At 49.4% G+C, this 14,365-nt stretch overlaps 1 protein-coding gene across 2 annotated transcripts; it reads left to right on the top strand.

The window, feature by feature from the left end:
- The first annotated feature begins 1,867 nt into the window (after positions 1–1,867).
- LOC119110582 (uncharacterized) lies at positions 1,868–12,705 on the top strand. 2 transcript variants are annotated; one of them, XM_037234462.1, is made up of 5 exons: positions 1,868–2,202; positions 10,262–10,490; positions 11,417–11,529; positions 12,078–12,238; positions 12,471–12,705. In XM_037234462.1, the coding sequence occupies exons 1-4, from the start codon at positions 2,109–2,111 to the stop codon at positions 12,083–12,085; spliced, it is 444 nt and encodes a 147-aa protein (XP_037090357.1). In that variant the 5' UTR covers positions 1,868–2,108; the 3' UTR covers positions 12,086–12,238; positions 12,471–12,705. The 2 variants fall into 2 exon arrangements, with proteins under 2 accessions (XP_037090357.1, XP_037090356.1); XM_037234461.1 differs by lacking the exon at positions 11,417–11,529 and having other exon boundaries at positions 12,478–12,705.
- Positions 12,706–14,365: the final 1,660 nt, after the last annotated feature.

Below are 14,365 nucleotides of genomic sequence, written 5' to 3'. Positions count from 1 at the left end.
TGAGGAAGCTTCTGGTTTCTGTTCCTGTTCTAGTTACAAGGTCAAAATAACAATAAGATGAAGATAACCTTGTTTTTGGCAGCTAGTATTTGAAGCTTCCGAATTTGTTTACGCTTAAAATACTGCGATAAATGATATCCCTAGAAAATTAGCCCACGAAATCGAGACGCATGAAAATTCAGACGCACCATGGCCCAGTGATTCGCATTCAAAACTCTGACCAGCCTCTATCCAGGTCGCATTTTGGCATCTACACTGTGCAGGTAGATGCCTCCTCAATGGCCCAAATTGTCTACCCACTCGTGGAACTTCGTATCCCCAGGAAAAAGAATGTTGAAATGGAGGAATAAACGTGGGGAGCTGGAAAGCATTGTGCACCGAATGACATAGATTAGTCGAAAGGCAACATTTTGGCCAGTAAGAAACAGCTTTAGATGTATATCTGGCATAGCAACAATGACATTTTATTATTTCCAAAATGTTATGTGAATTAAGAGCGGACAATAATCTCCAGCTCTATCCTGGTCATCGGGCTTGTTTCCCAGAAAAAGCTCCTGAAGTATGCCCTGATCCTGCCCCCCCCCCCACACACACTTTTTGAAACGTTCCTACACCAATACTATCCAAACGCATGATGTGATGTACTCAGAAAAGGCTTTATACACTTGGGGCCTTCGTGGATTGCATGTCATGAGACATTGTGGAAGTCTAATGTAAATCTCATCGTAATTCTAGCTTACAACGATCGCGAATAATTAAATGACATGTTACTTAATGATCCATTTCGTGGCAATAATTTGTCGCTGTAAAGTATTTTGAATTGCATTTTGCGTTTGCTGTGATGCATTTAACTTTCTGCTTCTTACTGCGCTTTGCCGCCCCGGATTTCACTTCTTCCTGTTAACTATAGTCAGATTGCTTGTATCTGCTAGGGAAACCGACCAATGAAATTGCAATGACAACAAAAATGACGAGCGAGACCGGCGCATCAGTGGTAATACAACAATACCAAAAGAGATGCCCAAAAGGGGTACTCAAACCAACACTGCTTACCCAAATCAACATTGGATGAAGGAAGGGAAGAAGATCCGGTCACAGGAGAAGTCGTGCCCATGCAAAATTGGTTAAGGGAATGGTATCGAAAATCACTGTCAAGGTGCAAAAAAAAATGAATTGATTAGTGAAGATGTTGGAATCATAGATAAAACAGTAGTAGTAGCCTTATTCCCCGGAAAAAAACAGGGGAATGGAGATATAGTTGGGTTGATATTTCGGCAACATACCTTTATTGAAACAAAAGCAGAAGTGAATTCACTTCTGTGAGTTATGTTGGTTTCCAACGCTATTCATTTCCGCTGGTGTTTTGAATGAGGCATGTTGCCAAAATATCAAAACAACTAGATCTCTATTTTCCTGGTTTTTCTCCGAGGAATAAGGCTACTAATACTGTCTTATCAATGTGAATAATGCTCCTCGCTAAGGTTCCTCACTTAAGTCACAACAGTCGTCACACGACAGTAAAAAAAAAAAACAGTCGAAGTAAGATGTTGGAACATATAAGCACCATGTTTGTAGTGACAACTTAATACAGCAGTGCATCAAGCTACAGTTTATTCTTTTGGTAGCTTGAAGTGAATGGTCATAAGCATGAGCTTGGGCCGACCAAAGGCTATACAGTTTTACTTCAATTTCATAACGTCGAAAAACTACTCGCTGAGGGCCTTTCTTGCTTATATCAAGCATACACACTGATTCCAGGTAGACATGAAACCTTGGAACGAAGATGCTCAGTATGCCGTCACGTGTTTTTCGAGCAAGAGTATAATTTCCTCAAGTCAAAGTGTAAACCATGTAAGCCAAAGTTTAGTCGATTTGGTTCTGGTTTTACTTTTGGTTGGGTTTCGCTTGGTTCAAAACCAGTTCAACTTCCATGCCAAACGCTTGTCACTTTTTGCTTTGTTTTATGCTTATCGCAGTTTAGTAAACAGTCCGGAAAATCACCGGCAGATTTATACCTGCGCTCGCGTTGGTCTTTCAGCCGTGCTACTGCCGGCCTGTGAGGTCAAAGAACTCATTTAAAAGGGTCTCAACCGAAAGGCACAACTAACATGACGCGGACTGAGCAAAACATAGCGTTAGTGTCCATAATTTTGGCATCAGCTGCACTGCCCCGAAGCGCCATTTGCTCGAAGCAACCGAAAGGTAAGAAAAATGTCACTTTTTCGTTTTTACTCATACAGTACCTCCGCTTTAAGGTTTTTTCGACATGCGCACAAGATATGGGCGGACTTACAGGCGTGAAATGGTTTATATAAAGCATGCGATATTAGAAGCATCGAATAACCATAGCACATACCCAATAATGGGGTGCAACCAGAGGCGTGGGCAGCGAGGGGGGCAGAGAGGACACGTGTCCCTCCTCCCTTAAGCTCCCAGGGTGGCATTTTGGCTTCCTCGAGACCGACGACCAAGGGCTCGAAATACCGACCGACAGTCGCATTAAAGGACCCCATCACGGAGGGCCGCACCCGCGGTCGTCAGTTGGAGGGCCCCTTGGACCGATCGGGTCCCCTTGGACCATAGGACACATGTCTGTCAGAGGCCACCAATGCTGAATAGTCGGTTCAGTGTCGAGAAGGACCCCGGGGGCCTTTTTACCCAGCAAGTGCCAAGTCAGGATCCACGAGTGTCACTAAAGGTCTTTTGTATTGGTGTTAGGCCCCTGAAGCAATGAAGTCTGACAGGTGATTCTGTGTCGCCAACGGGCCCCGAACCGTCCACAGGCTTATTTACTGAACAGGGACAGGGCGGTCTGAAATGTTAGAGGGCCTCTGGCGTTAATCGGGGGCCTCGGGGCCCTCAGTTACATATAATGCGAAGGAAACATGAAGGAACACGGAAAATGTCTGATCTCAATAAGAAGGGTCAAGGGAATTGTCGAATGAGACAATGGAAGGTCTTGTCTCAGCCAGGGGCCCCAGGCCCCAACAAAGGGCTCTCTGTCCCGTTTCAGCCAAGAGCTCTATAAGTCAAACTGTGGTCCCTGTGCCATTTATTGTTCCTCTACACCGGTAAGGAGCTCTTTACGTCAGTCAAGGCCCTCGCGACGATCCGGGGCCAACTGCTCCAATTAGAGGATCTGCTGTGTCAGGGAGGGGACCATCGTCGACGAGTGGCTGACGATGACCGGTCCCTCTGAGGCAGTATTTCAGAATGCATCCAGCCGGGTGTCCAGTCTCCCATTCTTCATTAGCCAAGGAAGCTCATTCCTTACTTCGGGGTAAGCCCATGTCTTGCCTATCACGTCACCACCCAAGCTCATTCATACCCGGCCGAAATGCGAAGTAAGTGCGTTTGTTGACAACGAAGCCGTCGGTGCTGACCCAGCAGCGCACGACAACGGTCAATGTGCTGTTGACGGGCTTGTGTGTTCAGCAAACAGGTAGGTGTCGATCTCATGTCGAAGTATGACCGATAATGATGGGTGTGGCTACGGATCACTTACCAATAGCTGTCATTCGACATTTGACATTTGAGTGCGACATTCCTGTGCGCTGTGTGCCTTCATGGGGTTGGCTCAGCTGATTTCACTTGAGCCATATTTGGAATAAAGGCGTTTCTCCTTGGCGTGCATCTATGACACCACCTCAGTGGGCGGAGCCTGGGTCATAAGTCAGTGAGGAACTGGGCTCAGGATGTAAATATAAATTCATGCTACGAGAATCCTGGCCCTCTGGCGGCCTCCGCACACAGCTAGTTGGAGCTTATCCGCTGCCCTTGGACACCGAATCCAGACATTTGACCTGCCTGGCTCATCTGTCAAGCCTGAGGCTGCTAGATGTTGGGTTGGCCGCCGCCCGGTTTGATGCTGATTGCTAATGCGGGCGGCGATTTTGAGCAGGGAAATGGGCAACAGGTGGAAAACCCCAAGCCTGGGGCATTAAAGCATGAAACATATTGATATCCCTGCCACCCAACAGGCTGAGTATTGAAGCACTGCTCCACGGGTGCCGATCTGCATTCTTTCTGGTCGGCCACTGCTCCTCCCATCTTAAATCTGGCCCCTCAACTGCGAGTTAGGCCCCCAACCTTCTGGAGCCCAGTTCATGTAGGACATTGCAAAAAAAGCTCGAAATTATGTTGCGTTTAAGAACGTTCCCGTCAATTGTTTCACAGGTAAAAGAACCAAAGAAAATTGAAATTGCGACGTCATGTCCAGTTTAATGTACCTGACTGAGGTAGGCACACTTTTAAAGTTCCGCTGTCGTTTCGTGTTTAGTTAGCTTTTTCTGGTTTTTTCCTGTATGCCGCATGTTTTAACTACACGATTTATATCTATGGTTTACTGTAATCTAGTTTTTTAATATTGTGGGAGTGTTTTGGCATTATTCAACGATGTTTAAGTCATACAGACCGCAACATGTTGCATTGCGTTGCTATGACGTCTTATTGAGAAAAAAAGTTATTAGCCGCCTACATTCGGAGGAACCCTTGAAATGTGCCGGCTCTCATAGCAACATGAATATTCGATGAAAAAGTTGCAAATACCTGACGATCGACACCAGCCGACTTCAACCGGACGATCAACACCAGCTGACTAGAACCTGACGATCGACAAAAGCCGACTAAAACCCGACGATCGACAAAAGCCGACTAAAACCTGACGATCAACACCAGCTGACTAAAACCTGACGATCGACAAAAGCCGACTAAAACCCGACGATCGACAAAAGCCGACTAAAACCTGACGATCGACAACAGCCGACTAAAACGACAGCGGTAATCGTGCGACCATGACCACCAGCACTAGCCTTGTCGAGCATGCCTAATGTGAGTGATGCGCCTGCACGCCGCCTTGCGGCGATCAGCGGGGATTTCCATGGCAGACATTATAAGTCGCGCAAATCAACTCAGTTAAACTCTGCTCCCGAAGCTTTATAGTCCAACAAAGTCTGAGCCACCTAACATCGACTTTATGTCGATTATCGAAACCTGGCTTTGACGATAGACGCCAAACAAAATCATGATGATGCCAACGACACTGTCTTTCGTCGGGGCAGAGCAAGCAAACGTACAAGACCGGGTCTGCATTTTGTATTTTGTTTGGGGGGGACTCCAACTCCATAACGTCACTGAGGGGAAATTGGGTCAAAGCCGGGAAGTGTCATGCTTCATAGTGCATTTGGCGCTAGTTTTTCCTGACCATCCTCATCAATCCCATGTTGCGAAACTCACTACTATGGTAGTCTTAATGAGCGTGGCGCACGAAACATCTGTCACCAGATTGCACTCCAGGGTCAGGCCTGGAACTTATGGTTCATTTCCCAAGCAACGGCAGGGACGAGATCCTCGATTTGGGTTGGTCGGGGCCCTAAGTCAATGAGTGGCTCATGTGTCAGTCACCAGAGTGCCTAACCACAGTGCCTAACAAGGGTCCGGTATTGACAAGGAGCTCAGAGTCGGCCTGGGATAATGTTCGAGGTCCGCGCTATCCCGTCTCGATGAATCAGGTGGTCGGAGCTTCCTTCCGGTCCGGCCTTCCGATCCGCCCAACGGTAGCGGGTGGATCGGAAGGTCGGATCGGAAGTAAGTTCAGGAATCGCTTCAGGTGTTCGGTACTTGTCATTGACAGGATGGCCTGCGGCCAGTGGCAACGGCCTCGCTAAAAGTTAGGTGGCACCAGAGAACAGGACGCACCGCGCCGAGGATGAAGTAACAGTAAATATTTTGACCAAATATTCTGCCGTTGATCTGGAATATCACAATCGAATGGTGGGGTCAGGCCTAACATGTCAAGCACTGCTTAGCCTGGGATCTGATCCAAGAAGGCCACTCTTTCAAAACGTTTAGGACTTATAGTTTTAACAACCCCGAAGAATTCCTGCAACACCCCAGGTGCTGTCAATTTTTGAAGCGTCAAACAACTATTCTGAAATTGATAGCACCGGTGGATCACTCGAGGGATTCATTTGATACCAGCGATTCACTCGTCTAACTTATTTATAAACAGGGATAACTCAAAGTTTTGGTAGGTTCTGGCTTCTGTTTCAGTTAAACAATGCCCAAAAGTAAAACCCCAAAATAGTTATCCCTGTAATAATGTCGGGCAAATTCGGAGTGGGGCCTTTCGCCAGCAGAGCCCTCTGTCAACATCGGTGCCCCTGATCCTCCACACTAGGGTGTGTCATCAGTAACAAAACCATGTGAGACAAAAAAATTATTTGGCGCAGGAGTCCAAAGTACACGGCAAAGCAAAAGTTCTTCCCAAAAACTTAAGTTCGTGAGGCTCGAGTCGATCGAAATATCGCCGTAAATCGACGCCCGGCGTTGCAGTCACCCCATGCTGGGCGGCGGCCGCCGCCGCAGGTAACACCAAGCCGCGGGTGGCAAGCGACACAAAATACCTTTGCGTATAGAAGCGGGGCTACCGAGCGCTCGTTATGCTGTCACACGAGAATTTTCCGGTCTAAGGTCTAGTATGCAGATCAGACATCGCCCGATTGATTGTCATTTGGTGGAAACTTTATGTGCTGTTGGGTATGAACTCGTACAAATATGCTGGTTAGCATTGCTTTAGACTTTCACTTCTCTAAGACAACCCGCATGATGCAAACAAGACTACGTATAGCATACAACTCAGAATATATTGTCTAGTGTGCAACTTAATGCATACAGTAGGTTCTGCAGCCTGTACCACGGACGTAGAGAGGGAGGGGGGAGGTAGGGTGACCCCATGCACATCTTGCTCGTTGCCGAGCCTGTGTATTCGATGCACCGGCCCAAACAGCAATTGCTCACAGACTGGAAACCCAAAACGCCTGTTGGCAGAGATTGAACGGTAGCAGAAATATCTTCGCAGCTGGGCTCCACATCTTGCCGAAGCTCCAGCTCCAGCCAAAGACGTCCTCGGCAGTGCGGCGCTGCTTCGCATTCCTAGTGTGGACCTGACAGGGCAAGATGGCCAGCAGTACCTGCACTTTGTTTCGCAGCTCGCGGTCGGCAAGGTCTCACAGTGGAGTCTGTGTGACTGGTCCGTGCCAGGGAATCAGTTCGGTGTACCTCACGGCCTCGACGTTTACCGCTGAAATGGCGAAGACCCTGGGCTGTAGGAAACGCCGGGTTTGCTACCCACGTGCGGTCCGACGATCGGAACCGCCTGTTCGCGGACTATAAGATTCTCATCCCATACCATGTCCAGCAGCAGCTGTTCCGGACGGACCCAGTACACGTTACGCTGGAGGACTGGCTGCACCGTGGCCAATGTGTGCCGTGGCAGGTCGCGGAGCAGCGCGATGCTCTGGAACAAGTTGCGTAAGCCAAAGTCGCAGCCGCTGTTTTGCCGAATGGCGAACCATACCGAAACAAAGCGGCCGACCACGCACTGGACAAGGTCCTTGAGAGCGCTGCTGGAAGTCTCGGTAGAGATGTGAACTAGGAGCAGACCAACGGCCAGTGTCGACCATCTGAAAACAGAAGCGAATATATTAGAACAATTCGCTGCTATCTTATCATTACATCGCACAATAATTATTGCGCATCTCTAGTGTTTCTCTTATGCCGATATCCAGAGTCCTTAAATATGACGGAATACATATCAACAAATATGCTAGTAAGCATGAACCAACCATCACATGATGCGACACACTACGACACAAGGTATGTGAGCATGGTGAGCACATGAAATATCAATTGATACTTGATGAACTTTAAACACTAATTGCTATAAATTCGAAGGTAATGTGTTTTCATATTTACCTGACATGGTTCGATGGTCCGATTCGCCGCTGGGCTGCCACGTTTCAGACAGAGCCGTTTTGAACGCTGGAGGCCATAAGGTACAACAGCTGCTGGTTGGTGATCAGCTGCTGAATCAGGTCGACCGGTAGGTTTGGCACGTGCCCCAACCTAGGCTAGAATGCCCCAACGTCCCTCTCCCAGACCTCTCCGGCACAGGTCTTGCCGATGGGTCCAGAAAAAAATTCGATCCTGTGGTCGTGCCGTCCAAGCTCAGCAGCAGATGGAAGGGGTTCAGCTCTTTGCCGTGCAGCTGGCAGATGAACCAGTGTACGGGTGACTCAGTGGCCAGCTCAAACAGCCGGAACACGTCGCCGATCGTTTCGGTGTTGGCGGCTGTGCCATCGCAGCCGAGCACATTGATGTGACCGTCGCACTACGGGCTCACAGATTGTAGCTTGTTGAACAAGTGCAGGGCGCGGCCGAACTCGGACGTAAAATGAGTCACGTAGCAGGTGCCTGGCTCAGTGATGACAACCACGTGTTTTTCGACGGCATTCGTCTGGCTCCGTGTGGCTCATGTAGCTCCTGCCTTCGCGTCCGTCGGAGTAGAGGATGGTCAACCTTGACTCGTGGATTGCTTCAAAATCTTAACGAGCCGTCTCCTTTTTCGTTCTGTCTCCTTCGCAGCAGATCTTCTTAGGATCTACGATATTTGATTTCAAGTACCCAGACCGTCTCTGCTGTCTTGTTGAAAGGCGTTGATGATAGCAGCGGCGGCCCGGTTTGAGCCGCCGTAGCTGCCAACCGCCAGACCCTGTATTAGTCGGATCGTTGACGTTATAATGCACAGGGACAGTGGTCTCAATCGGAACGAACACTCAGAGTCGTCGCCACCTTCTACCATGTACGGAACCGTGTAAGAATCCGTGCTCTCTGCTGACTCGCCAGCGCTGAGACCACTTGGTCCCGGAGCAGGCTCGGGGTCAGCACTAGCACTATCAATCCCTCTCGATCAATTTTGTTACGTATTTTAGATCATGAACAGGCTTTCCTAGTGTGATCAGATTTTGTTTAATTTCCTAGATTAGATCATTTCGTTGTTCCACAGTACCCTGACTTCTGCCGTCGCGGTCTTGAAGATAGTGTTAGTGAGATTCCTCTTCGATTCGCTGAGCCACCTGATGTAGCTCGATGCATTCCCGTAGTCGGCAGTTGATGGTGGGACAGTAGAGTCGGGTGGCATATCACAAAATGTTTGGTGCGCGACCGTGTCACCTTCGGCATGCCTGCGCATGTAACTGTTCAAAATAGATGTTTAAGTAACGGGAAAACTTAAGTAGTAAACTCATATCTCCCAAGCAAAAACCACATAAATTGCAAATTAACATCACAAAGATCCGTTAGCATTAACGAACTTGGACCTAACCCGGTCTGCTGGAGCATTTTCATAACTGTACACCTTTGGGTTTTTCTAAAAATTAATGTTCTTTACTAAAAAGTCAGTTTAAAAGCTATTTGTCAATGTTTTGCTGGTGCTCTTCATGATCTATTTCATACTTGATCCACCAAGTACCAGTAGTGTGGAAAGCGGCAGCTTTGAGGCTTGTTGGAGGATGATCCCAGTGCGGAAAATTGGTAGCGCTAATATCGAACACGGCTTTCTTGGCCTATCAAAGAAAGGGTACTTCCGCCTCACGAATATCAACATTGATGCGGTGCGACAGACCTCAAAGTCTGTTATCAATCCGTGTGCCAAGGAAAACTTTGTCTCAGATGATTCCAAGAGATTTACCCATTCGATGACACACCCTACTCCACCCACCACTACCAACACTCCGGTGCCCCTGATCCTCCACCCACCACTACCAACACTTCGGTGCCCCTGATCCTCTACACACTACTACCAACACTTCGTCTGCGCCCGCGGCGGCAGCACGCGCGCCGCAACCGACAAAGGAACAGTGTGTTTCAAGCATCATTGCAAACACAAAAATGGAAAGCACACCAGCGGCACCGTATGAGATCTCCGATGCAGCGGAGATGAACGAGGTGCTCAACTTGTTTAATGGGCTCATTTGCATGGCCTCCAATTCACGCTGGCAGCATTCATCAACGTGAAGCTCTCGAGCATAGGTGCATAACTCTGGCAAAGTTACCGCCGACGAAACCATTGCTGAGAGGCCGTGAATGAAAGTGAACGCCATCTGTCTTTGCGCATTACAGCGAAGCTGCCGACTTGCAGGCCTCACTGCATGTCGTCTGGAACTCTACATGAATGTACTTTTCAGTTGGCCAAGTGTGTGTGACAGGAATTTCATTCGAGTCATCTATCGATGCCACAGTTGGTTAGAACACTGCCCGTGTGACATCTACATAACATGAATCCAGGCTCAGATGTTTGTCAAGGCACGATAAACTCATTCCTGTCGTATTATGTTGGGATTTCGTGAGGGAGAAGCGGCGTGACCACGCCCACACTCCTCGACGCACCCTCTCGCCCTCGCCCTCGCCCTCTGCCCGGCAGGTCGCGTACTGCTCGACGGGCTCTACTTCCCGGTGCAGCACGGGTCGAAGGAGTCGTGCCACGCCGCCAACCTGTCAGTCTGCTGTCCGGGCGCCGTGATCTGGAGCTGCCCGCTACCGCACGAGCCAGCCGAGCGCTCCTTCTGCTGTCACGTGCGCCACGACTGCGCCTACTGCTGCGCCGAGCACGAGTTCTTTGGTCAGCACGACCCTGCGCACTGCCGCGACACGTGAGGCATACTGCCGTGAGACATGAGGAGTGCTGCCGTGACACGTGAGGGGCACATGAGGGGCACTGCCGCGACGCGTAAGGAGCCCTGTCGTGACACGTGACACATGAGGGACACAGCCGCGACACGGGAGGGGCACTGCCGCGACACGTGAGGGATACTGCCGTGAGACATGAGGGGCACTGCCGTGACACGTAAGTGACACATGAGGGGCACGGCCGCGACATGGGGGGGGGGCACTATCGTGACACGTAAGTGACACATGTGGGCACTGCCGCTGCACTGAGGGGCTCTGTCGTGACACATGAAGGGTACTGCCAGGACACGTGAGGGACACTGCCGCGACACGCAAGGGGCAGTGTCGTGACATGTAAGTGACACATGAGGGGCACGGCCGCGACACGAGAGGGGCACTGTCGTGGCACATAAGTGACACATGGGGGGCACTGCCGCGACACGTGAGGGGCACCGCCGTAACACGTGAGGGACACTGCCGCTACACGTGAGTGTGTGTGTGGGGGGGGGGGGGGGGCTGCAGCGATGCACGAGACCCATGGTCGTGGCACATGGAGCCTCTGTCGTGCAGTGACGCAGTGACATAGCCAGGATTTTTAATCCTGCACGCACATCAACGACAACATATCAAACCTGCGCTGCACTCTTATTGATCCGGGCGATATTTGGGGGTTCAAGCAGGCACGTGGGATTAGAGGTTCAGAGGGGGCTAATCTCTCCGAGTTTCTACGAGTTTACGTCGACTTCACGGGTGTTGACTTGAAAAATAACCAAACGTTGATATCCCCCAACAACATGGTGGATTCCCATTGCCCCTGGGAGTAGGACGGTTGGAAGCATCTTCATTCAGCTGTGTGAAACAAGCTTCTTTTCTGCGCTGCGTGACATCGAAGCTGTCCTTGCATTTTCAGACCGACGCAGCTGCTGACCTTCGCCCTCGGGGCTATGCTGATGTTTCTGATCTGTGTCCTGGTATGCTGCGCCCTCGTGCCCGGAGGGGTCATCTACCGCCGCATGTTCCCCGGTACAGTGAAGGAGAGGAGAGAGAGAGAGAGAGAGAGAGAGAGAGAGAGAGAGAGAGAGAGAGAGAGAGAGAGAGAAGAGAGAGAGAGAGGGAGAGAGAGGGAGAGGGGGAGAGAGAGAGGAAAGAGAGAGGAAAAAGAGAGGAGAGAGGGAGAGAGAGAGAGAGAAGAGAGAGAGAAAGAGAGAAAGAGAGAGAGAGAGGGAGAAGAGAGAGAGAGAGAAAGAGAGAGAGAGAGAGAGAGAGGGAGAGAGAGGAGAGAGAGAGAGAGAGAGAGAGAGAGAGAGAGAGAGAGTGAGAGAGAACGAGAGACAAGAGATGGGAGACAAGAAACAGGAGTTTGGAGATCGGAGATCGGAGATTGGAGATTAGAGATTGGAGATGGGAGATGGGAAATTGAAGATGAAAGAGAAAAAGAAAGAGAGGGAGGGAAGGAGGGGGAGGAGGAGGAGAAGAAGGGAGAGGAAGAGCAGGAGAAAGAGGAGAAGGAGGAAACGGAGAAGAAAAGGAAGGGAGAATTGCGCTTGGATAGCCGCTGCTCTTTCTTCCAGAGATTTAACGATGTTGGAGATAGCGACGCGGTGGTCGGGAAATGAAAAAATGCACACTGGCGGAATATCAGAAGAATCGGTCGACCAGCCGGAAGAACATATACGAACGAATATTGATAACCGGGCCGAAACGACACCTGCAGTGCAGTGTGGACGCGAAGGTGAGATTTAAGTGTGTTATCGCTAGCGATATAGTTTCGATTGCCGGTGTTTTAGTCATAGCTGCAGACAGGGCACCAAAAAAGTCTTGTTAGTGTTTGTATGGCGCTGTGCTTATGCAGATCACTCAGCATGCTTATGACAGTACAAACTGACGGGAGATTCATTCATGTTCGCTTTGGCGCTGTGAGGTGCTCCTTTGTGCAGTTCGCACGTCAGAGACTGCCTTTTCAGTTTTCAGTGTCTGTCACGGTTTGCTAAGACCGAAGCGTTCGAGGACCAGCTCAGTGTCTCCAGTGACACGGGCAGCATGAATGGCATCACATGCACATCGGTGCGCATCTTCAGCAAGGGCTAAGGTAGACTAAGTTTGTTTCTTTGGCCATGCACGGCATGACATCTTGCACGTGTAAAAACAGAGCTGACCTTTAACGTCTTTAAGGGTTTTGAAATATAGCTGAGCAAGGAATGTGTGTTTGAACGTAGTTTGACTGGAAGCAATGAACTTTTTTTAGCTGCCTGCGCTCTAGCCAGTCCACAGAAATCGTTGTTCTGCAGCAAGTATTTACATTGACCGGAACAAGTTTCGGCATGTATATACATTACTCATGCGTCGCGAATAAGGAAAATTTGAACCGAAGGCTTCCGTTTTGGCACTGTGCTTTTAGGCTGCCTCTCCATGTTGAAAACAATGAATGTAGCGATAAAAGACGCCTTTTTGCGCATGCGCATATTGCTGGGGCTGCAAACTCCTTCCCGCGCCAGCAAAGCGCTCGTTCGAGCCCCATGCCAACCGTCATTCAATCACCTTCCTCCGCTAAAAGCTAAGTTCGTCCCCTGACGAGATCCGCATGTTCGTCATTCAAAGTCGACTCAGCGACCTGATCTTGACTGATAAATGCAACATCTAATGCAAAACAAAGCAAGGCAGGTCTGTAGCTCCCTTTAGGCCACACCAACCGTAGTCAGGCTCATGAACCTTCCGCTCATTGGTTACCCTGTCTGGATGGGCTTTCCCGGTGATCGTAATTTTTCCTTGACTCGTAATTGGTGCCGGCACCAATTAAAAAAGGCGGTGATCACCCATACTTTCGTTTCACTTCTCTTTTCTCCAAACCTGGCATTAGTGCAGCACATTTTGCGAGAGTTATATGGGAAAGCTCAGTTGAGCCTCTGATGTCTTAAAATCTACGGGGACACTTTTGCCATTCAGCTTTTTAAAACAACCACTGGGCCGCCAGCTCTCCTGTGACACCAACAAACAAAAATGAAAATGGTGTCGCTACGAGGCATTGACTCCACGACGGGTCAAAAGTTGGGTAAGCGGCGAGTCTTTTTATGATGTTTTCCTGCATTCGAGATCGTAGTTTCTCACAAGGAGTTGCGGGTGGGACTGAGTATAATGATGTTCCAGAATAATAATTTTTTTTAAAGTGCGAGCTCGCAGTGCTAGTCTGGCTCTCCGGTACAAGGCGAGGTCAGTAGTGTCATTCTTGTCTAAATTCATGATGTTTAGTGGGTGAACAAAGGTCTAAGCATTCGTTAGTCTTAGCTATTTGCGTTTTGAGGGGCCAGGATAACATAACAATAAGAAAGGACTTAAACATCGACTTGAACGCTTAAAACAACGCCCTTAGCGCTTTCTCACCATGCTGATCGCGCATCTTAAACCCTAATATCTAGCTGGTGTGTCACTTCAGCGAGGGAGAAAAGAAGCCCAAGGGGCTGTGGTCAGCAATGCTTAGAAATGAAAATATCATAAACTGCATTGAAATGGATATCTAACGAATGCTGGGGACGCCAATGGGTTGAGGGGTGCCGTAAATGATATGCGAGCTGATTTGGTACCCCTCGGTGCATGTTGCATTACTTTGACCTTGCAGTCCTATCTTCATTTTCAACCAACGGACAGGGACGGCGCTCTCAACTTTTGATAGGTGGAAGGGGGCCGTAAAACCATCACGGAACTTGAATAAAAGAAATGGAAGGGAAGTCATAAGTTGAATAGCTGGCGTTCTCGTAAAGGACCACTCCCATGCGCATTCCGCATGTCCCTGGCGCTTAACCACCGCAAGGCACGGGGCGCGGAAACCGAGGACTGGGCAGCTCCGCATGTCCCTGGCGCTTAA

Source organism: Pollicipes pollicipes, unplaced genomic scaffold, assembly GCF_011947565.3.
Source record: "Pollicipes pollicipes isolate AB1234 unplaced genomic scaffold, Ppol_2.1 Scaffold_7231;HRSCAF=8579_pilon_pilon_pilon, whole genome shotgun sequence".
Classification (NCBI taxonomy): domain Eukaryota; kingdom Metazoa; phylum Arthropoda; class Thecostraca; order Pollicipedomorpha; family Pollicipedidae; genus Pollicipes; species Pollicipes pollicipes.
Note: the sequence above shows the minus strand (reverse complement) of the source record. Positions and strands in the feature narration are given on the sequence as shown.

Bases quoted from the DNA above. Each gene is read 5' to 3' on its own strand.
- LOC119110582 (XM_037234461.1), top strand. From the start codon at position 2,109: ATGACGCGGACTGAGCAAAACATAGCGTTAGTGTCCATAATTTTGGCA. The intron at 2,203-10,261 runs GTAAGAAAAATG...TCTGCCCGGCAG, and splicing joins TTGCTCGAAGCAACCGAAAG to GTCGCGTACTGCTCGACGGG. The intron at 10,491-12,077 runs GTGAGGCATACT...TCTTTCTTCCAG, and splicing joins CCTGCGCACTGCCGCGACAC to AGATTTAACGATGTTGGAGA.